This window comes from Anopheles coustani, chromosome 3 (assembly GCF_943734705.1).
Source record: "Anopheles coustani chromosome 3, idAnoCousDA_361_x.2, whole genome shotgun sequence".
In the NCBI taxonomy this organism is placed as follows: domain Eukaryota; kingdom Metazoa; phylum Arthropoda; class Insecta; order Diptera; family Culicidae; genus Anopheles; species Anopheles coustani.
In genome coordinates, this window is record NC_071288.1 from 17,521,977 (window position 1) to 17,548,352 (window position 26,376).

General features: G+C 43.4%; 1 protein-coding gene across 1 annotated transcript in view; it reads right to left on the reverse strand.

Moving 5' to 3' along the window:
• Positions 1 to 21,524, reverse strand: part of LOC131272087 (neuropeptides capa receptor) — a 29,020-nt gene extending 7,496 nt beyond the window's left edge. Inside the window, exons 1-6 of the mRNA XM_058273709.1 lie at positions 20,474 to 21,524; positions 15,931 to 16,081; positions 7,951 to 8,241; positions 7,674 to 7,850; positions 7,479 to 7,550; positions 4,753 to 4,897 (exon numbers count right to left, since the gene is read on the reverse strand). Of these exons, the coding sequence (XP_058129692.1) occupies positions 4,753 to 4,897; positions 7,479 to 7,550; positions 7,674 to 7,850; positions 7,951 to 8,241; positions 15,931 to 16,081; positions 20,474 to 20,800 (1,163 nt within the window). The 5' untranslated portion in view covers positions 20,801 to 21,524. The remainder of the gene's footprint in view (positions 1 to 4,752; positions 4,898 to 7,478; positions 7,551 to 7,673; positions 7,851 to 7,950; positions 8,242 to 15,930; positions 16,082 to 20,473) is intronic.
• Between the last annotated feature and the right edge of the window lie 4,852 nt (positions 21,525 to 26,376).

A 26,376-nucleotide genomic window follows, 5' to 3' on the forward strand; every position in this document is an offset into this window, starting at 1 on the left:
GAACTTACAACTATATCAATAAAAGACCCTTAAGTTACGCCGAACGAGTTAATTTTCCATTTCCCTTCTCCTATTGAACGTAACGTTTCGTAACCAAGATGTCGATCCAAGATGTCGAGTAATATCTATTTGCATTCGGTAACATTTACGCTCAAAATATCCATATTGAAAGTCGATCGAATGGAGCGAAGTCGTTCAATTTCCGAAACACCTCTTTTCCTTCTCTAACTTCCTTAAGATGTACTTAAACAGTGTACATTTTTATACGAGCCGGTGGTGGTACATTTGAAGAAATTTGTCTACGGGTTGAAAATTCACTACCCTCCGAACTTGCTTAACAACATAGTGCCACGCGTCCTTGGGGAAGTATTTCCCAACTACTTCTACGTCCCATTCAACCGTACCGGTAACCCCATTTTTCCATCGCAATGGTGGATGGTTCCGGTTTATGAGGAAAGAATGGAATGTGTACAAAAGGATGCGATTTTATCACGTTTCACCCCTCGAGGGAAGAAAGCTAGCATACGGAACGCGGGGGTCGACACCGAGCAGCATCGCTTAACGTTTACGGCGTCGGCAGAACACATTGCTTGAAAAACTTTCCTCCTCTCAGCGAATGAAATTTGCATCAGCCCCAGCCGGGTTTCTTCCCGGAGGAGCGCCAGGCACAAAGGATGCTTCACCGGCCATATGTTGTAGGAGACGGTAGGCAAGAAATTGGTTTTCGTTTAGCAAAGGAAAAGTTTACCGTGGTTTTCTGTGCATTTCGTTTTGCTCTACCAAGCAGATAGAAAGCACAAAAGAAAAACGTGACGTGCGTGAACCACCTGCACATGCTTGTACGTGAACGATTGGGCAAAGGTAAAATGGACGCAAATTCCGGTGGATGCCGATGCTACACATCGTGCCAGAGCGCAAGCCGCAACAGCGTTCGACTATACGTGTAGACATTTTTCTTTCGTTCCCACGGATACTGCCACAAAAAAAGGGAAAAAAGTCATGATTTTTAAAATAAACTCGTATCATCTTTTTTCCTTTTCGCTTGTTTCAGATTTTGGCGGCTTTTTCCACCACGTGTGTCGCCTTTGTTGTGTTTTTGTTTCAGCTACAACCCCTTTTGCATAATTTTGGCCCATAAACAGCTCCACTTGGGGCTGCCAGCGATGATTCTTGTTTGGAACAACCAGAACCAAATTATAAACAAACAGGATACGATAGACATTCTTTTACGCTTTCCTGTCTTTTGTAAATGATTGAAAATGGACTGTCCGGAAGATACAGAAAATTGTGATTTTATCGACACCAAAACGAGCCTATCACGTTCTGCATTATCCTTTCGATTTCTTATCGAACTTTCAGAGATAAATTTCCGAACAACACCCACCGATCCGCTGCAACCGCTTCCGGAGAACGCGCGAGGAGAATAACGAGAACTTGGCAGGAAAACGATCGGTTAGGGCGCCCCTCCCGAGCCGAGCGTCGTTTGCTTGTAAAGAAGGTAATAATCGAAAGTCATTTCAATTTCCGCAAAATTGCCCCCAACCAAACGTGAAAGCTAGAGCGGGGCGGATGGAGAACGAAACTGCAATCTGAGATAAAATATCTTCCCAGCGTAGGAACAGTCGCAACACGCCCCAAGGCCGTTCAATCTTCTTTCTCCAAATGGTATCCTTTTTAGCAGTAAAATGTGTTTGTCTACCGATGGTGCACTCCCGGTCTATCGTTCGAGATCAATCTGTGTGGAAAATGTAAAGAAAATTACTTCACCGCGAGCGAAACCGTGCAGCATCTTCAAATAGTGAAGGAAAGTCTAAAAGAAAACATCGTTCCTCAGCTAGGTGCCTTGATGCTGCATTTAGGAAAAAATAATTTCTTTTTTCATTTTCCCAATCATAAAAACAATCATTGAAACCATGTTGTTCTTCAGAAGGAACAAAAATAGTTCTTGTTTATCGTAAGAGAAAACCTACAGTGTTCATCTTTTGTCAATGTCGGGTTCTATTTTTGTGCAACTTCTTACGAACTTCCTATTGATGACAGTTTGCCCTTTTGATGGAAATATCGATATTTTATTATTTTCCCTCGTAGAAATTTTCATGGAAGATCAAAATGCTTGAACCATGCTATTACATCTACATTCATTCTAACATGTACATTTTTTGCCATCTCATTCTCTAATATTTTTCAAGGGTTTGTCTATCAAATCTCTTGGTATATTGTGCTAGCTGTAGCTCTACTAAATGCTATAATGATTCGGTATGACGAAGGGTGGTGGTTTTATACGCCAATTTACGCTGACAGAATATTTAAGGCGTTCCATGCGGTCGGCGATTATCATTCGCAATATGTCGCGTGTCGAAATAATGGACGTTCGATGGACGATATTTTTCTGCGTTCGGTTATGTTTGAGGTGTTCCTGGGAATGGTAACAGCCTGTCGGGATTGTTGTGAATAAATCGCAAAGCTTCTCAGGGAAAAAATCTCCAATTTTAGCAGGAAGAATTCCAACGCATTGTTCCTTTGTAGTAATACCTGCTGCTTCGTTTTTATTCTTTCTAGGCCTTTTTCCCCTACGGAATTCAACACTACCTTCAATTGGTGAATAGAGTTCTTGTTTTACTTATAGCCTGTTTTGACTCAAACCATCTCACACTCTCGCGACACTCTCTCCTGTGATGGAGTGACTGTTTTGCATAAACCAATTTTCGTCCAGCGCAACATAACAACTTTTCATATTAACGCCGCTCGGCCGTATTACTTTTGTTACGGCCGTCCCTAAATCCAACTGTTGTGTTAAAAAAAAAAGTGAAACTTTTCACTCTGGTCGTAGCTGGTGATAAAGTGTAATGCTGGGCTGAGCATAGGCAAGTGTGAAGTGATTGTCAAGTAAAGTTTTTGAGCCATTTAATCATGTAGATCGTTATCACCATCTCGTGGAACGCAATTACCTGGGTCTAACGATTGTTGGGGATTTTACTAAGTAGAAACATTATTTTTATGCTTTTTTTATAACCATCAAAACCAGGAAATGGTTCGTATATGCTTTAATACTGGTACATGTTCCGTTGTTTATTCTTCCTTTCATTTGGATTGATTTAACTATCTTCACGGGAACTCGATGCCTAGTTCATGGGTTATAGTTATAGTTTTTTTTTGTAAATGTAGTTAACAAGACGCATTTTGCGATTTGCAATGATAGTCTTAAAGAATCACATTGTTTGTCGACATTTTTCGTCTCAATCCGACAAGTCATCTAGATTCGATGAGTGAAAATCACTTCGTTAGAACTTTACTAGAGGCCCTTAGAAACCGAGAGATCCGGAACAGTTCCGGTAGGAAAACAGCATAACAAAACACCGATTCACGCTACAATTTCGGTCACAGAATGAAAAAGTGATAAAGAAAAGCGAATTGATTCATAATTGTTCCACGAACTCCGAGCTGTTTACCCTTCGCGAGAGTGACAACGGAGAGATAACGAAGGAGAAAATTGTTTCTTCCTTCGCAGGCTTGTAGGCAGGTGAGCGCGAGGAAAAGTTTTCCCATTGAAATGGAAAAATGAGATTTATTTGTTTGCTTCAAATGTTGCGGCGAGAACGTTAGCGGGCGAAAGAAGGAACGTGAAGTGGATCATTAAAGAAGTCTGCTGGAATGGGTAACGGATTATGGTAAGGAACTGGAACTGGTTTTTATGTGTCTCGACTCGAAACTCTCGAGAGTCAAAACAGATCAGCAGATTTGTTGCGAGATAGGTTTCTTCGGAGGTAACACATTCCGTTGCTGCATTTTCCTGAGAATTTATTTACATCTTTGTGCAGATTGTTTCTTTTTCAATAGGAATGATGAGGTTTACATTACGAGTTTTGCACAGCACATGCATTCCCTGAGGGATTTTTTCCTGTAACAAAGTAAGTCAAACATTCGCGTCCCCGCGTCAAACAAAACATCCCCAATTGGCTGTCAAGTGGTTGTATTTGTTTAAGCGTTTCCCGTGTTTGCTCGAAGGCTAAAAAATAAAATGGTCAATCGGTTCATGATTAAGGCATTCGATTTCCATCCCTTGCTGGTCGGAAACAAATCAAGACCATCCCCGCCAAAAGATAGGACAGACTTCCTCTCATCCCTTTCTTCGAGCGCATCGAACGAGAAGAAAAGGTCGTAAAAGGGACGCAAAGTTCCCGATGCGTGACACCCGAAATTTCTTCGATTGTAACATTCCACATGGAGGGTGGGCTAGTATCTCGCTGGGCATTATATACAGTCGTTAATATTCATCATGCCACACCGGAAGGGCATGCTGGCCATCCCGTGTGGGGAATAAATAGAATCCCGGGAAAGGTGCTACAAATTCTGACCTTTTGTTGCCTTCCCTTCGTCCTCCAAAACGGAGTCAACGCACAGTGGTCCCCCGACTATGGGACAAGGACTTTTCCAAACGAGTGACGCACGGCACCCTCACGCGTTGCAGAAGACGGCCCAGAGGTGAGTGAATTCTGATTCTAAAAATAAATTAATAACAATTCAGTTGGGGACAATCAAGCGAGATGAAAACAAACTAAAGGTTTGCTACATTTTAAAGCTCTCTAAGAAGCACCAACTACCCACGGTGAAGTCAACAGAATTCAGTCCCCATTCAGTCGGGGGTAATGATAAGTAAACACGCGGTAACAATTAACATCTGCAAGCAGGACCGAGCTTTTGTGGAAGATAAATGGGTGCCAGATGGCAGTGACTCGCCGGGATGGCACTTACCAGGACACGTAGTACAGCCAGCCGGCCACCGAGAACAGCCACGTGTTGACCGTGTTGTAGTGCTGCCAGTCGCGTGCGTAGAGGAAGAGAAGGCGCTGTGCGTGGAAGGGCGCCCAGCAGACGAAGAACGTGATCACGACCGCCGCTGGAAAGGAGAAGGAGCACGAGAGTGTAGAAACGTTTAGTGACGGCTGCCACGGAGGAGTTTTATGCAGTGATTGGCCCAACGGTGTTCGTTTTAGACGGGAACTAGCGCACTCGCAAGATCTTACAAAAAACGACCCAGCATCACGGAACTGCATCAACTTCACCACCAGGGGAAATCAGGCTTGAAAAGCAAGTATACACTTCCGAATAAACCTCAATCTGTCGGTTTAATATCTCATTTTCAAGGTTTAAAGTTTTCACGTGAACAACCTCTGTTGGTGAACTTGCCATGTACTTGTACGTGCACTTCCAAGAAGCGAACATGTGCGAATGGTGCTGATTTCCCCCGAGGTCACCAGCTCAGCAGGCCGTGGCTCACTTGTGCCGTTGCTCCCCTTCGATTCGGTTAAACTTTTGAAATCACGTTCCCCTCGGTTTTGGGTGTAAGTTCGATCTGGTCAGTTTTCAGTTGATTCCGTACGAAGCACTTCCCGGATGCGATAGTAATGAAGATGCTCTTTCGTAATAATTTCCTAACCATTTCTCCTGAACACTCCACGATAGAGCGAGATTTATTCCCCACAGCGGGCGCCTTCATTGACTAGAGCTCCCAAAATGAATCACTATTTTGGGATCGGACCGTCCGGTCGGTAGTAAACAGACGAAGGGACGCAGGTTTTGAGGGCAGGTAATTTTGGAGTGCCACCTCCACGTGCTACACGGAAGGAAAGCAACTTTGTTCGAATTACGGTCGTTTGTCATCGCTGGCCGCACCCGTCAGGATGTCTCGATAGCCGGTCTGATTTATGCTGTCTATTCAATTTTTCCACTTCGAGTGCCGTGTTTTCTTTCCGTACCCGGGCCCATCATCGCACGGTTGGTGCGAACGACATGAAACCCCACTTCGGGTTCATCCTTCGGAAGAGCGAGGACGCGCGTGGATTTATGATTCATATTTCCTGGACGATCCTTCGTGGGCCTTTTTTTTATCGGCTCGGATCAGCCGGTCTTCCGGGTTCGCCCGGTGGCATTTTGATGGACGCGTTTTTCCACTTCCTAGCATTCCTGAACCGCGGTGTGGTGTTGATGTGCGTATGGGTGTGTGTGTGTGTGTGTGTGTGTGTGTGTGTGTGTGTGTGTGTGTGTGTGTTTATGTTCAACACAGAACCTTTGACAATATGTCTGATAGTGGGGGAAGGTCGTAAATGGAAGCCGAAAAGAAAGCAGCTGCTCCATGACATGCTCAAGATGTCTTCTCGGTGCGAGTAGTTGCCGCCCTGCGTGTTTGTCTCTGTTCACTTTCTGTTCTCCGATTTTGTGCCACATCGCTGAACCCCTTCCACAACACGTGCGCTCTAAATCGAATCGCAAGCGATGGCCCCGGGCATTTGAGGAACGTGTAGCCAAACTTGAACGTAATCTATGATTGAATTCGAAATATGATCAAGGGAACAAAATCTAGCACAGGACGTCGAGCAGATGGTTGTGTAATATTTTCCAGAATTTGGTGATTGGATTGGACCCAGATGGCTCCATTTCGGTTATGAGTGTGCTCAGTTCCCAAGTTTCTTCCAAATGACCCAACAGTTTTATAGTCGTATGAACAAACGGTCTTCCATTAAGTGTCTGAAACTAAGCTTCAACAATTACTAAGACTTCTCTTTCCAAATGTTGCACATTGATTCCTTATAAGCTCGTGATTGCCGATCATTTCACAAAAAATAGTAATCAACGTCGTTAATCTTGATTTGATCGTCCGTTGCCAATTACGTAGCGGTGCAACATTCGACCATCGCCAACCAGCAAATAGGACACTTTGGCTGTTTTTGCTCACCTTTAGTATCCGCCAAACGGAACGATCTCGTCCTGCTGGACATTAATGTCCATCAAGTGCCAACCGAAGGTTAACGACGTCAGTCACCAGCGCCACGAAGGCGAAACTCACTGCAAATGAACGACGGTATCGCAACTGACCATCCACACCATTAACCTCTTGATGGAGGTTAATGGCGCACCATTTGGGTAGTTGAGCGACAACGATAAGAACGATGCAGCATCGTTAAAAAATCATGATACACCGAACCGGTGAAAAAATCATGATACACCGAATATTTTAGGTAGGATATCAATGATCATAGGGTTTACTTCCCAGAGTTCATTTCACAGATTCATCTCTTATTGTTATGCACTCGAGTTACCTATTTATTGGAATTGTACATTCAAAACTGTCGAATCAAATTTAACACTTAACACAAGACTAATAAATTAAGATTTTTAGTTTGTTTTTGCTAGTCGATAAAATGTACTTTAAAATGAATGATATAAGAATACTAGAAAGCAACATATAAGAAGTTGTTCGAGACGAACGACACTTTGTACCGACCGTTTATAAGTATTTCTAAGAAAGGAAATTCAAATAGAATCCTTCCCATTGATGGATCCGTGCTTAAAAGCTTCCCTCACACATCAAACCGTTCTGCTGAGCAGACAGTCTTGTGTCACTGTCAAGACGCTCAACCTTTTCTAGGAATGGGAAAGTCATTCGCATACGAAAACCCTTATTTGAAACCACCGCTTACCGAGCATCCGGATGATGGCTTTCCGCGACTGCGACACCCTCGACGGTCCATTAACCGAGCCGTTGCGAACGCCTGTGGGAACGGAAAGCAACGGCGTGATGAGTGAAAATATGCAAGTCCGTTTACGATTTGTTCGTAACCCTTGTTGGCTCTTTTGCGGGGGAAAGCGCGGAACTGCGCCCCGTGGTCGCTTACCGAGTTCCGCCGTTCGCTGGGTCCGGGATCGAATCTGCATTCCCATGCGCCCGTACAGCACGACCATGATGAGCATCGGAAAGGCGAAGAACAGGCAGAACGATAGCTCCCACAGCGGGAACCCTTCGGGGATGCTGAGCATGGCGCAGAACGCTGAGTCGAGGATTTTCTCGTTCGCTATGGAAAATAAAGACGACGAAACAAATAGAACGCGGCACTGAGAAAGTGAACTCCGACCCAACGGAATCCGGTGCGATGTGTTGTATGCGGTACCTACTCGGGGGATAGGCGATGTAATCGATTTCGGTAAACACGGCGAAAGGCACGGCACTCAGCAGGCTCACGATCCAGAGGCCGGCGATGATGCGCACAGGCCGCTGCAGGCCCGACATCGTGTAGAGGTGCAGCGGGTGACAGATCGCCAGGAAGCGCTCCATCGAGAAGGCGACGATGGTCAGCACCGAGACGTACGTCGACGCCTCCGAGAAGAGCGCCCGCATCTTGCAAAACGGCAGACCGAGATTGTACGGGTACTGATGCCAGTAGAGGCTAATCTCGTACGGTAGGCCTATTTACAAGGAGAGATGAGCAGGGAAAGAAAATAAAATACATGCAGAGAATTGTCATCGCTTACTATTTACCCTGCACAAAATAGAAGGAAAAACAAGTGCAGTTAAAACATTGGCATAGCAAATTAATTTTGGAAAGTATTTATTCTCTTATTTTGAATTTTTAATAAAAAAAAATACAACTGAGCAAAATACTAAGTTAAATATTTATTTCTCAACTAGAATGTCGCTTTGCACCAACGGTTACATCTATTTTTATTTCTCGTACTGTACGGCTGGTTGAGAACAAAACATCAGGTTCTTTATCCTTTACTCAAACAGTTTACTCTGCACTTCACTAGTTTCATTTGGTGTGCAAATGTTTGGATTACTCCAAATATCTATATTTATTAAAATGGTGACGAAACAGTTGACAATATTCGAAATGAAAGTTGTGTTTATTTTGTGTGAGATTAAAGATTGCAGAAAATGGCCTCCTTTTTTCACAAGAGTGATTGGGAAATGACGTTTAACCAATTTTCTTGATATTATTTTGGATCGCAGGTAAAACCCATCTTCCGCCGGAAGGAACTCCATTCGCTAACTACATTTGTTCTGCACTAAGCCTTTCGCTGGCACCAATAAAACGCAGCTTCTTCCATTCATACTTTCATCAGGAAGTGAAAGCATCCTGTGCCCACGAGCAAGAAGATTTGGGGGTTCCAGAGTTGAAACATCACGCTTCGGAGAAGCGCCTGACAACTGTTTCCAATATCCGGCGACAGATATTCAATAACATAAAGCTCTTATACGACAACCATCATCTCCTGGCGGGATGATTATTTATACATGCACGGCACTGGAAACGATGCTGCCCGGGGATGCTGTAGTGGGGTGTTTGTTATTGAAATATGCATGACTGTGCTCAACCGCCTTGACAATGTCGAGGTTTGTGATGATGAACTTTCGCAGGATGCTTGTTTTTTGGCATATGGTTTATTTGTTATTTTCATTCGAATCGTAATGGAATACCATCCATACCGAACACGTGCCTGACGATATGTTTGAATTTATTAACGGGCATCCGTGCAGGACACGGTTAAAGACACTAATTTTATTCAACTTTTCTGTGAACCCTATGTTATATTGTACACATTTAGAGACATTGGATGTCCTGCAACCATGGGATATTTTTCGTCGCCATTGCTTATTAAAGCCACCCGTGTAAGCCAGTGGGTATCATGCAGTAAGCGTATTCAATCAGAAGGATCAAGTTATCAACATTAAATTCTACTGGCGCCCGCACGAATACTTACTCCATATAATCCGGCCGAGATAGAAACTCGTGTCTGTAAAGACAGTAAACACCGGAGAAATGGGGATGTTCCAATACATATGTACCGACTGGCCGATGTTTTTGGGCCACAAAATCAGTATGCCGACAGCGACTGGTATTCTTTGTTACGTTTCATTTACCATAGAACCCACGCGCAAGAAAATTCATTGTTCTAGCCTATGAAAAAACATGTCAAGATGCTTGCCAAAGGAAGAGGCCAGATTTGTGCGGGCGACATTTTTGTTTTTAAAGGAACTGCTTTTATTATGATAAACAAATTTATTACTTTTTGAGACACTAAAGAGTTTTGTAATAATATCAACAACAAACATGAAACATTTAAACGATCCGCTAATATAAACTAATCAATTTTGATGAACAAACTTTAGGTTTAACCGGAAAAAATGTTGAACAATGTTCGAAGCCGAGGGAGCTTTGTTCAAACATAAACTTATTTCTTAGGAAAGTAAAACTGAATTTCGTTTTGCGCCGAAAAATAAGCAAACAACAGGCAAAACATGAAACTGTACGCCCACCGCTTCCGATGGAGGCGCCCGGTACTTCGTTAATAGGACGCGTGTCTGCAAGTGTGCGTGCTTCGTATGAAAAAGGTACGCTCGCGGATCGTGTTTCCTTCTTCATGTTTTATTTTTATTTTTGCATCCGCTTGTGTAAAAGCATCAACCATAAATCTCCCTTTCACCATACGTTTCACGTTGGTTTGAAACCGATGCCTCGTGCTTTGGAAAAAAGGGAAAGTTTTTCCAAGTTCCGGCATTGTGTGTACGGTGGTTACTCTTGTAGCAACTTGTTTGCCTTCGTCCGTCCACTCCCAGTGGGCTTCTAATTAACTAAAGTTTGGTTAAATGACAAACTTTTTCATTGTTTCACAAAAAATGGATTTTTGTGTTCAGGACATGCGACTTCATGCGATACTTATTTTTATGGACATATTGCTTGATATTATTATTCATTCTAGTGAGTCGAAGAAAATTAAGGTAGAGTATTGTGAATTTAATATTGTTTGAATGAACAAGCCCCACAACATGCAAAGACTTAAGTCAATTTTTGGTTCTAAAATTGTTTTCATTCGGGGAAATATCTAGATTGGCATCTTTTTAAATCTATCCCAATGAACACCAGGTGAACAAAGAATCAAACAATTCCAAACAATTTATTACCTACAAAGTGACATTACTCAAGCTCGATGCTCACTTTTCCTCCGGTTAGTTATTTTGCACTCCATCCAACAATTTACACAATTAGGTTCCATCCTGTGAACCGTTGCCACCGCAGCATCGTGAGCGCCAATTACCGGTGGATTTATTCTCTTCATCCGGTCCGGTGAAAACTTTTGCTTTGCCATCGCCTGACCTTATGCTATGCCTGAGTTAACAGCAGCACGAGGGTCGCTTCTGGCAGCCTGTGGTAAAAGAGAGTTGTGAACTAGATAGACTTTCGCATCGTTATGTGCCCCGTTCCGCAGCACTTCTTTCAGCGCACGTGTGTGTACCAAGTGTCGTTCACTTCGTAAGTGCATCAAAGTCTTAATGTCCAAGTAAAGTTTGTCTTTGCCCGTGCCCGTACAGAAACCGTTGGGTTTCTGTAGCGTTTCCACGCAAGCTGAATGTCGGTGGCCGAGAGTAACTCCAAGTGCTGGACCTGAGAGTCTCCCAGGGGAATGGAGAAGAAAGCTCGGGTTGGTAAAATCTGAACCACGTACCGAGTTCATGTCAGTTGTCCTGCTCACAGTACATCCTCGAGGCGCCTGAGAACAACAGCGAATCCAGAAGTCAAGTGGAGGAATCCTGTCAAAAATCCATTCCAACCCTTACGCATTCAACCACAATTTTCTCATGTTTTTTGTCTTTTTTTGCTTTCCTTTTTGTGAGCCCGTTTCCTCCATTCTCGAGCCTTACGAAACCGAAAGCGAAAGGGAAAGAAATCTCATTCGGTCACCAAAGGAACGTTCGCCGAAGGATCCGATGCCCACGTTGAGGTCCACGGTCGGGATCTGCTCAAGACGCACACCGCTTCCCGTATATTTTCCGCTCCTTAGGGTGCGCTTCTCCATTTTCTTCCAATTAAAATTGAAAGTGGTACGACGCTGTGCAAGAAATCTTACTTTCAGTGCCACGGGACAAAGTGTTGTTGGCGGCACGAGGTTGAGAGAGAGGGTGTTTGTGTGTATGTGTGTGTATACGTTTGTGCCAAGATTTTGCACACACTCCCGTGCCTAGACAAACGCTACCGATACGTAATTTTCCGGCCCTTGTGGTATAAGTGGAAGGATGAAATTGAAATCTTCAAACCCCGAAACACGGTACAACAGAAGCGGCGCACGAGTCGCTACGCCCAAGAGCATCGATGAAAAGCGGAATTCTACTCAATTTAAAGATTATTCTCTTTCAGCTGGTTCGTTTAAGGAACTGCCTAACGCTGTCATTGGAGTGCTATAATTGAAATGTGTGAAGTATTAACGGGGAAATACTAGGGAAAAGTAAGACCTGTTGAGTGCGCGTTCACGCTACGCTCCTGTATGGCGTATTGTTGCCTGGATTACTTTCAAGGATTCAATTCAGAATTGACGCTTGACTAAAAATCCGTTAATACATAAAAAGGGAAATGAAAAATTCGAACGAGGAGAAGATCTCAAGATGCCTTCTCAACATTGATTGAAAGTCTTTCATTTAAAAAGATCATTCTTTGGAAACGAGAGCCGTACAGACTCGGTTTAAGTCGTCATTTCCCCGAAGTTTTGTGTGATAATCCCGCAAAATGGTGTGTGAAGTTGAGATTTCAAAGAAAATGTATTTCGCTTAGCTATTAACACGATTTTATCGTAAAGATCAAATGAAAATACGTTGAATTTGATGAATCTAGTCCATACGGTGAGGTGTTGTTTGGTTGGAATCTTTGGTTGGCAGCATTTCGTACAAAGGTGGCAGGGTTAAACTATGTCACTTCAAGGTGATAGCTCCTCAATGTTATTCGAAACCCAGTTTTAGTTTCTTATAGCGTGCCAGTACTCATTAGAAGCATCAATCAACATGGAAAAGCTACCCAAATTATTTTCACTCGTCCTATCCACGAAAGGGGCAACTACACGTGCTCCGTCCGTCGTATTATTTAGTTTTTAACGTAGCCTTCAAGCTCGTAGAATCCACTTGCACACAAAACACGGCCAGACCTACATTACTTAAGATACCTTTGGGCAGTGATTTGCCTTCCACCAATCGTCCTTGTCGATCAGTAATCACAGTACAATTTCCGCTTACATATTCAGAGAACGTTTGACGACCGGACGTACGTGGTTCACGACAGAAACGCACATCCTTCGGTCAATCTGACTGCACGCTTTTTCTTGGACAAACATTTGGGACGCTCTTTTCGGTTCTTCGAGACGATGCGGCGTGTTGCTCAGTCGAAAAGATAATTTTATTGACCGAACCGAAACGTCCACACGCATGGAAGTATACACAAATAGGCTACGGAAGCCCAACGGCCTACGATGTGACACTAATGAACTCGAGATAGACTACGGGCTAGGTGGTTCCTTTGCGAGCCATCTGTACGAATTTCTCGGTCTTTTCCAGCTTGGTTCGGGTTCGGCACGAACGAACGAACGTACAAACGAACGAACGAACGTGATCAATTATGGTCATCCGATGAAGAGAATGTGCCGTTCAGAAAGGACGCTCGTCGATCCCTACGCGAACGACGCCCACTTTGAAGGAACCCTTTTTACTCAGCAAAGTGAGCAATCTCATTATCGGTATCATCAATGTTTCGATGACAGACTTGGGGGTCGTCCGGTAAGGCTTTCAAAGAGACCAGCTGTGCTCTCTAAGATCCCAGGTGCTCGTCTAGGACGGTGTCTCTGTAACAGCTACGCTAACTTTGCAGCTTTAGGCCCTCCCGAGCAGTGTTAAGTTAGGAAACAAATTAATTATAGCAAAAGTTTTCGTCCTAAGCAGTCCGGACTATTAGCAGGGTTACGAAAACCCGATTAAGGATTTAGGCTCCAGCTGGTGCAAGTAATTTCAATCCTGTTTTAACGAAGCCAAATGAAACTGAAATGGGTTTTCCAGCTAAGCGTTAGGTTTTGCACATTGTTTGATCTTGTGCTATTAGAATACAAACAATTCTTAGCGAATAGCTTACAGTCATTTTTCGACTTTGCTGTTTAAGAACCCATTTTTCAATTTGTTATTGCTTCACAAAAATTTAGTTTGAAAAAGCAGAAGAGATTTTGCGGATTAAAAATACAAGAAGATCCTTGGTGAATGTAAGGTTTTGGTAGACCATCCCCAGTACAATGAACTCTTGGTAGTGTCACGTATCCTGGATTCCAGGTAAACATCTGACCATTGTCGTTTCAATTGTGGTTTCGGTTAATTAATTTTGTGGCATAATTTAGACCAAAAAATCGCGAACGTCTACCTTTCGACATTTAATGTTTAATTAGTGAAAGTGGTTTGCCTCATAACATTCCACTAACAACTATAAGTTGAATCTCAACATTGTGGTGAACTTCAATGAAACGAAACCCAAAAATAATAGAGCAAGTGCGAACGAAAAACAAGTTTTCTCATTGTCTCCGCTGCAGGAAATTTCATGGGAAATAAAACAGAATTACTTTCACCGGAACGGAGTCTAACTTCTTTCTCTCCAAGTTACATACAGCTTCAATTGGCGACCGGGGTTGTGGCTTCTAAATACTACCTCTGCCATTGAATTGTGCTTTGCTTTCCTTTTTGCTGACTGATGAATGATTGAAACCTAATGTCTAGCGCCAACAAGGACGCAAAGTGTGGTGGTAAACAAAGATGTTTTTGAGACCTGGAAAGAAGCATATTTTTCTCCTATCAAAAGAATCGCTAAAAAAACATCTGCTTTTCTTATTTAAGCTTGATCCTTTTCTCGAGTCTGCCTTAGGTCTGGCAAAGCAGAAAAGAATCAATTTTGACAACGACTTGGTTCGGACCGTTCAGTGCGGCTTTATCTTCTGTGTAAATGTTTCGAAAATTATTCTTGTGTCCAATAGGCGAAGATGGAAGTCGCAAACATGTATTGAATAACAGTACAATCTCTTCCACCAATCTGTTGACATATTTGCGAGAAAAAACGCTCTTTATTATCGGCCCCCTACAACAAACCGCTCGTCATATTCAAGGACATCAAGGGCCAACGGTGAAAGCCCGGAAAAATAAAAATATTTGCACTCGATCCCGGTCTGTCCGGCTTTTGCTCGCCTTTATGGCTTAGTGGCACGGTTTTATGCTTTCGTTGAAACCGGACCAGAAAGGAATGGTTTTTTTCCGGCACCCCAAGGATTTTGGGCACATGTTTTTCGCCAAATCCGGATGGTTGTAACTTTCCCGACGGTGTTACTAGCGTCGGCCTTCAATTTGTCCTTGTTGATGTCTGTTGCTGTTTTAAAGCTGCCGTTCCGGTGTAGCTGTATAGGGTCATACGAAAGACCCGGAAAAGTAAACCATGCCAACCGGTGAGGGAATGTTATGGTTCGGGCAGAGATCACGGCTGGTGAAGCATAACTCACGTTGACGAGGGTCTGTTAGTTTTTATTCCCTGATGATCGCGAGTTATGTACAATGTGAAAATGTGCACAAGCAAGATTAACAACCAGTTTATACTGCTTTTAAAATTCAAGCACACCTCAATGTGTGTTCTATTTTAATTCACCATTATAAAGAAACGTCAAAGGACTTTTTATCACGAACACTCAGTTCCACGTCAAGCCAATTTTCGATAAAGTATCGATAAATTTTCTTCCAATGTCGTATAGTTGATAGACGTATTGATAAAACAGAAAAATCATTCGAATTCAACTGGTTCGATGATTCCGTGCGTTGCGCTTTATTTCATTTCTAATTATTTTTCGATTATTTCGGTGCTTCATGAATAATATAATGAACCCTGTCAATCACGCCGCAATAGATCAACAATCGGACGTTGAATAAAGTACTTAGTCCTTAGCTATCGAACCCTCAGTATCGTAGCGTTTTTATTATGCAGTGTAGGCAAAAATTAATTCAGTTATTCATACGTCTGAAAGCGCAACCCGTTTCGATCCCAATCTCGTAAAAATCCAATTTGTTAGCCGCTTGAATAAGCAAAGTGAGCATGAAATCGGACGGAGGTTCATTCGCGTGGGTGACTTTATTGAAAAGGGATCGCCTTTGGATCCCTTCTTTGTTTGAATTATAAAAAAATTTCAATTACTCGGAAAAACACCGTCCCGCGCAATATTGGTGATTCTATGTTAATTGATTGGTTCGCTCTTATGCTTCCGACGAAGTAATCATGTAATCGCAAATGGCGTCGATCGGATCCAGCAGTCTTGCCTTACCTAGCAGGAGAAATATGAGATCCGAAACGGCCAAGCTGAACAGGTAATAGTTGGTGGCGGTACGCATCGATGGATGACGCACGATTACGAGGCAAACGATCAAGTTTCCTATCACCCCGGTTACCAGGATGCCCACGAACAGGATCGTCACCTGGTGAGAAAGAGGGAGAGAAAGAGAACAGAGTCAGTACGGCCAATCCTTTGGAAATATGTTTTAAAAGTATGGTTTTGTTTTTCAAGACGAATTTACAGTCAAAGTTGAATCCTATCAAAATTTCCACGAAATTAGCAGACGAAGGAAGTTATTAAAGAAATCAAAAGACAAATTGAAACCGTTAAACTATTGCCAACTCGGCAAAGTAAACCTGCGAACGGGTTGACAAAACTTCCTGTTTATTACACTTTGCTCAATTCCCGCGACGCCATTTGTGCCGGGCAAAGGAAACTAAAACACTAACTCGCCCAAACGGATGAAAAAGCGCTCGCCGTTTCTTCCTCGCAGCCCATCACGCACACCGTGAAGTACCAAAACTCCTTCCGAGTGCCACTCCACCAGGTTGTGGCGTCTGGGGGAAAATTAGTTTCTGCCAGTCTTCAAAGAAACGCTCCGGTACGGCCAGGGAAAAATGCGCACGGAGTGGTAATTGAATCGAGAATTAATCACAGCTACGACGATTGGTGCCAATTGGTGCAAAACTTTTACCCGTGGCATGTCTTACAGTCGGGCGCTTTCGCAACGCCGGGCAATATAAAACTTCAAGCGATAGCCCGACGTCCCGATGGTGGAGCTTTTCGTGGAGCAAAAGGGTTTTCGTCGAAAGTTTGCGTCATTAAAACAGATCATAAAATTAAAGTATGGCATAATTTCCTAGGGCAAATATAAAAGGAGTTAAATAAATTATATCAATTTTGTGAAGTTCAACTAAACAGCTGGTCTTCAAGTTTGAAGTCAATTTTACTCGGTTTTCTTTAAGCAAGATATTTATAAAAGAACTTCTGGCTTTTGCAAAAGATAATTTTCTTTAAGCTATCCGGTTAAATAAAATAAACGAATATTGAAGTAGAAAAATGGTTGCCGTTGTTTTATTGTTTTCTTAAAAATAGTATAATAAAACACAATTGCAATTCAAAATTCACAACATAGGTTTTGAAAGAATTCGAAACCCGACAATATGAAGCCGACCCCAAACACCACAGTTATTTATCAGGATCATATGGTGACAAACGTTTGAGTTGACAGGCAGTGTTGTTACGAGTTCCATGAATTGTTTTTCCACACCTGAGCAAGTTGTCTCGGAGGAAAACCACAAGCTGCTCCGCTTCACGACCAAAGGAATTCGAGAAGCCGTAACTTTACCAATTAAAAAGTTACGGCAGGAAAAACCCGGAAATCTGATCGCCCTTATGATGCATGGGAGAAACTTTTACACACATGCGAACCGGATCGGTTTGTTACAGAGTGTTGACCGTGAGTCTAGCGTGCAATCATGGCCAACAGCAGTAAAAGAGCGATATGCAATGATATACGGAAAAGTGCCAGATTTTGGAAGCTCATGCTCGCACGATGATTGATGTTTGAAAACTATGATTGTTTTCTCTTACTCACCCCTTTAACTTTTAGATATCGTAGGATGAATTTTGAAATAAATTTTCGTCATTTAAATTAAAATTTACATGCAGTATACAAACTACGATTTTAATGAGGGGTTTCAAAAACGTTTTTAAAATGTTTTTTATTTATTTCTTAAAGCTGTTAAGTAGTTTTATAAAAGTTTGGTTTCACATCGTCAGTTAGTATACCAATGTTACTACCTAGAGCGTTTATTATTGCGTTAGATCAGTGGCAACTCTTCTCCACTGGATGCTGTGTAGGAGGTCGTACGATAACACTATCTATCGTCAACAACAAGTTCTAGCTTCATCCGATAACGGACCAACAACTCCCTAATAAATCTGACCGGCACATTGTTGGGTTATGGCCACTATTTTCAAGAGAGACGGAAACCAAAGCGTCGGCATACCTATCCCACCCGGGAGCTTCAAGCAAACGTTACCCGATTGTTGTAAGGACCATACACTGCGATAATATACCACTGAGGCTCCAGTTTCCATAACACCTGCACCACTACAGTCGATCATCATTAGTTGATCTGTTTCGCATCAATAACTTCACACTAACTAGCGACCAACATATGCGCAGCTTCGGTTAGCTTTAATTGTTTCCGTTTCATAATTTATGTGTATTGATGCATTGCACTGGCACTCTCAACCGGTCCTTACGCTTTACCGGGAATGTATACCTTACTCCGGTATTTACCGCACATTGACCACACCTTTGCGTGAGCTTGTTAATTCCGAGAACATTCACTGTGAAACCACACTCTCCCGTTTTCAGCGCACACAGTTTCCCCTCGAAGGGAGATGTCCCAACGATTTCGCCGTGCGGTTCGCAGGACACTCGCACAAAATGGAATCAAAGCCAATTATGCAGCAATTGTGCTGAGTCCGGTGTTGGGTTGGAAAAGTTTTTCCACCTTCGCTAGGGTGGAAGGAAAACATTGCAGCGACTATTTTCTCGTCCATTTTGATTGCACCGCAGAATCGACCACAATCACAATCGAATCATTAAATCGCCAACGGAAACTGATATCCACAAGTTTCGATATATTCTATATTAGATGAACTAAATTGAATGAAAATAAAGCAAAATTCACAAGCGAAATAGTTTTCAATGATTTAACATATATCCTTCATAATTCTTATCAATTTCCATTCCAATAATCCATTTGCAACTCTTTTTTCGTTCTACAATTGTTCACATGTGTTTCGTTCATTCTACATGTGTTTCGTTCTTCAATAGTTTCTGTACAGCTTTTAGGTAATTTTAATTCTTTGCATAAAACAAAATAAGGTGATGAATGAAGATCAAAACAGATCATTAAATTAACTAGGTATTTCCAGTACTTTGCCAATCTGTCATTCTTCAATAAGCTTCAAGCGACATAAAAATTATGAAATAAGATCTATTTCTCGTTTTTAAATTGTAATTTCTTCACCCACTCATCGACGTGAAATTTCATTACTTTATTCAGATTTGAAATACTCCTCTCAACAAATGTTAGATCCAAACAGCATAAGCTTCTAATAATGCAAAAAAACTGGAACAAAAAACTCACCTGAAAACCATTGTACCATTGCGCTTCGCGATGGAAAACACCGCCAAGCCAGCTTTTCATAACTTCTACATTAAGCCCGAAACCAAGGGAGGCAAACGGACGAAATCCGCTTAAGTGCAAATACGAACCAAACCATTACCGTCCAGCCGCACATCCAGCTACCCATCCCTTCCCTTTCGGGCCTGTATCAAACTTTCGCAATTCGCAAACCACAAACGATCATTTTATTACCTTCGACTGTGGCTGGCTGTTTGCGTTCACCGGCCAAAGCTCCCCCTACGCGCGATTCTCGCACATGTGCTGGAAAACAAACAGCTTCCCAGTGAGCATCGTGTTCGGAAGTCATTTAAAATTACCGCCATTCGACTGGAACGTTCCGTTCGATGCGTTTTTGTGAACAATGCGCAGTGAAAGGTCGTGTCCTCTAGTGCTCCCGGCAGGGCAATCATCCAAGCAGGTGGTGGAAGTATGTTGGCGTATGCTAAAAGCCACCGCCCGGCCCGCCGTCGGTGATGGTGTTTTCCTTTCTACGCGATAAAAATCCTGTTGGGTCGAGTGAAAGTGGGGAAAACGTACATACGAAGTATCCATTTTCCTTTCAACCCGCCGCTAGAAAAGTCGAAAGCGAAACCACTCTCTATAAAACAGCCATCAACAAGCACACCTGAAGAGTTTCATGCGTAAATTTTTCTAGACTTCACTTCTCGAGATTGTGTTTGTCCGGTTAAATTTCCTTTTTTTTTTCTCTCAGTTCCACATGCGGCTCATCCCAAACTGGTTCAAAACTAATTCGAACTCATTTGGAAAGCTATTAAAAACTTTGTCAACCAAGGCTCCGGTCTTAGCGATACCATGTCGCGTGTTTTTTTTTGTTGGGTTTTTTGCTCCATTCTTTTTCCTGTTTAATTTGGTTTTACCACCCCAAAAGGAAAACGGACGCCTGCTGGGGGCGTTCCGTTCTCCACTCGAAACTTCGCCGTTGGAGGAAGATTTCTTTCGTAATCAGATTATTTCCATAGCGTTTTGTCACGAGAGACCCAAGCAGGCGGCGAACTCGGAAGGGAACAGCAAAAGTGGTTCCGGTCGGAAGTTGCTCGCGGACGCACGCAGGCTAAAATTGGGTTGGTATTTGCCTCGTGCCGTGCTTTGGTTCCGCAAGTGATACAGAGAGATAAATTGTAAGCTGATCTGGCTAGATGGCAGGGACTTTGGTATTTTCTTTTCTCGTCCACTGTGTCCCTTTCCCCGGGCGTCTGGCAGACGTCTTGGGTCGCGTGTATTTTTACCGTAATTAAGGCGATACTAATCGGAATTGGCTATTAATGAGGAGGGTGGAGGAAATTTCAAAGGAAACTCGCTACACTTACCAACAGCGCGGTGAAAAGCGGCATCTGCTGCGGTCCGCGCGCGTACTCCAGGAACGCGGCGATGGAACAGTTGAAGTTGACATTGAAGGGATCGCACGGGTTGGGCGGGGGGAAGAGATCGGTGAGCGAGTCGTTCTCCGGTGCGCCGCTTCCATTGCCCGCGCCCACCAGCCCCACCGTCACGCCGAGCAGCACCTCCAGCGACATCGTCGACCCGGTCGGAACGGTCTCGTACGGACCCTCCGGGAGCAGCCCGATCGAAGGGACGGACGAGGCAGTGGCCACCGAGGGCCACACCAGGGAACTCGCATTTTCCAGCCCCTCCATGGCGGCAACGAGTCGACCGATGGTCCGCACCTTAGGTTCCACCCGGCCTTTACCGAGAACGCCGCCCCGGTGGACGCTTTCGCATGGCCGCGGGATTCCTCACTCGATCTGCTTTTCCGGAGGGGTCTTTTCTTTTTTTTCTTTTCCGTGGAGCACTAATTTACGATACCTTAACGCGCGTCACGCACGATGAACCACGGCCCTCATCAGTGTCGACATCGTTGGTGAGGGCGCTTCGCAAGCAACAATCAACGCGCATCAGGAGCTTCTCCCCGGGGGACGCAATTAGGCTGCATCCAGTGATATCAAATAGCAGGATAAAGAAAACAAAACTGGACCATCGAACACAACCTGCGGGGAGTTGGGGGGAATCGCTGCACGCCTCAATTAGCGAACGTAATTTAACACTCCGCCTCAGTTCTTCATCTGCACTGGAGGGCAATAACACACCCAAAAGTTTATAGAATCCCCCCACACAACGGTATATTTTTATCTACGTGAAGTGTTTGGGCACGTATTTTTTCATTTATTTCTTTCTATTTTTCTACACTTCTCCCAACACCTTCAAAGTCCACCCGAACGCAGGTGCTCTTGCGCGAATGACTGCCACGTACCATTTTTGCTATCTCACACCGTCGACACCTAATAAAGTGTCAATTGCATTTCGTCACACTGTGTCGCATATGGCATTGCACCAAAAACTGCTGCACTTTTTCACACCTTCCACCTTATGTACCCCTTGCTTCACTTCGCCCCTTTTTTTTCTAAGTGGCTTTATTTTCTCACACTCGAACGCCCCAAAGTAAGTAGCTTCGAAGGAAGCTCCACGCGATGGAAAAGAAGATTTGCGTCTGAAAGATAGGCAAACACATTTGCACACTATTTTCCTGCTTCGGTAAGATGGCTATCCTAAGGACGATGGGCTGCATTACGAATGGCCTGATAGAGCGGCAGAGAGAGATAGAGAGATAGAGAGAGAAAGAGATCATAGAGAGGTCACGAAAGAAATGAATCAAATAAAACCACGACATCAACGGCTACATTACGCTCATTTAGCACATTGCACGAGCTGCAGGCAGACGTCTCATGCCAATGAAGCTTGCAGACGCCATCGACGGTGAAGGATGACGGTGAGTTGCCTCGCCATCATAAGAAAATCTTCAATATTCATCTCCCTTCCATCGTAAGCGCTTGGTCGTCATCAAGATAAGACAAAGGCTGTCCAACCAGCTCCAACGCGAAGACTAGGGAAAAAAAAGACGGGAACGAGATACTATTGCAGTAGTGAACCATCTCGTTAGCTCTTGGATGCTCCCATTTTTATCATCCACCCGTTCGGTGGAGATACACTTCGTTTTCCCTTCAGCAAATCCGTCCACCGCCCGGGCGAAACGCGTCACGGCCTCTGCCGAAGCTTAGGTGTCAGCCATTGGCGTCCGCTCGGTAAAGTTTACTTTGGCAACGTGTGAAGCTGCGTGGTTGTCTATTATCTTACCCCCCTCTCCCCCTTTGATGTCCACCAACAACCACCCCCACCTTCCCCGGGGGCTATTTGACAAGGGATTCCGGAAAGGTGGCGGGTCTGGGTGCGGCTAGTTTCCGCCGGGGTTGTTTTTCCTGCTATCACCACTAGCGCCGCATTAACGCACAGTAGGACGTCGTGGCGGATGCAAGTGGAATAAATTTACTTCAGGCTTTCCCTGCTTAAAATGTATCTACTGCATATACTTATTGCTCAGATTTAAGAGATTTCATTTCGAAAATGCTTATAGTGAATCAATTTACAAAGTGTTGTACAGAAACTTGTCTCGATTTGTACAAATTCAACCTTTTTTCATGATATTTGCATACTTTTTGTATTGAATTGCAGAATAACCTTATAATTAAGAGTCATTTTCCATTTTCATGTAAATCGAATTTGTTCACAAGCATCTTTTGTCTATTTTCACAGTAGGAATAGCCTAATGCAAAACGAAAAACGAGCACAGTTGGGTGAAATAGAAACATTAATCAAATACAAGAAACGACAAATAGATATAGAAACATTTTTCTTCCATCTTCCGTAAGAGCAAATAAACGGTTCCAATACAAACCCTTAATATTTAACAATGAAGCTTTGAAAAAACTTTATATTTTGTAATTTTCTATCGCTTCCTGTTGATTCTAAATTCTTCTAAAGAATTTTGAATGCGTTGGAAAATGAATTTCTTTGCTGATGCTGCATGAACACACAAAACATCCGCTGAACCCAACACTGCACATGGTCCACTGTGAATATGGAACCGTGCCAGTGATACGGAGCATTACAGCAGTGCCGGCTTGCTTTCCTTGTCTGATGATTTAATCCAACCGCAGTGTGATAAATAGCGCTGGCCGAGCTTCGCCTGACAGCGTAGTCCACAGTTGGCGAGCTTGTGGCCCGCGACCCACCGAGATGAGTGGATTGAAGGTTTGTTTAACGGTCGGATTATTTTTTGTCCTATTTGCATGTAGTCGCCACAAGGGCCAGCCCGATCCTTACGCCGGCTGGACGCCGCTGTAAAGTGTGGTGGCGATTCTCGGAGGGCTTATTAGGGCCTGCAGCTACTTAGCGGTGGCGGCTTTCTAGGAAGGTCAGGCCATGGTGGAGCAAGCAATTAAAAAATGTTTGAAAAGTCCATCGCCACTTGCTCGGAACGGGAGTACTTAGGAGCGTTAAGAGTTAATGGAATTATGATTGAATCGCTTTAAGATAATTAGTGTTGCTGTCTAACTCACCGTCTTTACTACAACATTTTTACCATCCATTCATTAGGCTAGGCTACCATCCATTCATAATACTATCCTATGTATTTAATTACTTTTTGTACAGCCAAAATTTCATTGTTTTTCGCTGGTAATAAAATAAAATGGTTTCATGCGCGATTTTCCCACCAGTTTTTGTGTAGTTTTCTGACGTAATTTCTTGCCGCCTTTATGTCATCGGAGTACATCCGATTAATTTGCACATGCCTTTTATCCAAAATGTAGAACAATCGCATGCGAATGTCTGAAAGCCAGTGAGCAACCTAATGTTATTCATTTCCCTTCTGTGATTTCCCATTTGAGCAGCAAATCCTATATCTTTGCCTGCCCTAGCGGCGATCACCACTTCCCATCGTCCAGCGGGAGCTGAACGGAATTCGATGAGGCTGTCAGCAGTGTTTGCGTCAGTCGGAAAAACGCGGTCCGTTCAGTGGTGATACCAGCGAAAACCCAATTTCCCCGATAGCCCAATCCAATCAATCGGGTCTCGATGACGCCCATAAAGCTGCCAAAAGATACCGTGCACTTTGTGCGGCAGGGGGCATATCACCATCCTTCCATTCCTTTCGCCTCCTCTCCAACCTGGCGCCATGAGATGCCGTTTGCGTTTATTGCTGGAACCACTCATACCACCGGTCGGTGTACCGGAAGGGCAGAGCGCCGGAAGTTAATGAGCCCTGCGGAGGAAAATAAAAGATTCCCGACTCCTCGCTCCACACCGGAACGGTAATAGAGGTCGAGCTATTTATGGACACATTTTCTCTAGGAGCAAAAGAACGGGAATCGGACGGGCCGGGACCTTTTCCGCGGAGCAGTGTGGACCGCATCGGAAGTGCAAATAATCTTTGGTAAATGGTGGAGGGGCTATAAAAATTTTCGGTTCCCCTGTACGGGTGACCGTACCGGGTTGTGTAACATCTGGCAGCAAGTGGCTTGCCAATCGTGAAAATCAAATCAGTCATAATCCGCCTCAGCGTGGACGAGATTTACGACATCGCTTGGTAATTGTAAATTTTGATAAGTAGTCTATAAATATTCTTCGTGCGTCCGTTGTTTTATGTTGAGAAAGGAGAAGACGAATGCAATGAAATATTTTTAAAAGAGTTGACTTTCACAGCGATTAAACGTTAAGAAACATAACCAAGACAATCGTATATTTTATGTTAAATTTTCTAGGCTCAGCATTATGTTTATGTTTTTCACTTATATGATTCAGTGTGTTCCTAAACTTTAATAAAATAATTGATCCGTTTGGCATGTGTAGTATTGTAACGACTACACTCAAATTTTTAACATTCTACTAGTTTGTCAAAAAGAAAACCACCGGAAATTCAAAGTAACAAACCTAATTTTGGGACAATTATAGAAAACTCCCATATTTTTAACTATATTTTAACAAGCTCAGCTTGGCACCAGCAAGTAATTGGTTAAACACTCTAATTCTTGTGTTATGTGCGGTGTGAATTCAGTATATTGATCGCCAATTCAACAACGTTGCTTTTATAGCATTTAAATACAACATACTGACAACTCTGCTCAATAGAGAGACGAATGACCGAATAGGTCAAAGTCTCTAAAATTATTAAAAAAAAAAAACTCTGCTCGATAGAAAAACTCTTCTACACTCAAGCTCTGCAGTTCAACATTTTTTTAAGCGGAAAATTTGTCCATCAACAGTGATCGAAAAGAGAAAAAGTAAAGGGTCCAGGCACAAAAAAGGCGCTGTAGTTTCCCGATGCTTCTCAAGGGCGTTTCGTGTGAACCAATCATCCAATCAGCGCAGACGAATATACAGAAGCATCTGTTGCATTTCCGGTATTGCACCTCGTGCTTTCGTTTACATTCCAGCGCACGGTCGATGCATCGGACGTACGGTTTACACACTACTATAGCCACCCAGTGGAGGAACAAACGGCATGCCAAAGGGAGATATCGTGCAACTTCTACAAAGTTTCACCGTCCGCAAACGACAACGTTATGGTGGTGGATTTTTATTTTTTTTATTTTCATGCTTCGCTTATGTTCTTCCAACTATCGCTAGTATGGCCACCTGGTACCTGAACGTGTCTGTGATTTGTAGCATTCATTTTTTCCCGCGAGCTCGTGACGAATACCCGAAACGAAAGAGGAAAAGTGCGCAGCGGAACGTGCATACCACGCTCGTTGCATATTAATTGCCGTTCGATTCGCATCCTTGCCTTCACAGTCCTTGTTCTATCCGGATCCTACCACTGCGAATCCAGCGTAATTCCATCCACCATTGTATTAAATTAACCATCATTCAAGGGAGCAACTGCAAACAAAAAAGGATTTCAGGACACCTGCCGGCGAAGCTTTTAACAGATCGTTTTAGCATTTATTTTCCTTTCTTGCACCGCAACTTTGCCACGTGCTGACAGGGGTTTTCATCTCGAATGCTTCACGTTGACTGTGGCTTTACCAGCTACCATCGGCTTTGGGGTTGACTGATTGGCTTTGTAGGTTTGTCTTTCGCTTTGCCGTTCATCCATCGATAGGGCAGGAGTTAAAACAAGGCTTTGCTTCAGTCACGTTCAACCGCCAGAAAGGATGCTTTCCATGGTGTTAGCATGGTCTGGTAAATTTTAACGGTATCAGTGCAAGCGAATGTAATGCAGCCAAACACGATTAACTGCCACGGAAAAGTTCCCATCAACAATGGCTTGTTAATTCAATTAGCTGCTGAAAGATTGTGTCTTCAAAGCAATAAATTTTAAATTCACCGTAACGAAGTGAATCTAAACACGCAACTTTCTTCGCCACCAGTAATGAAA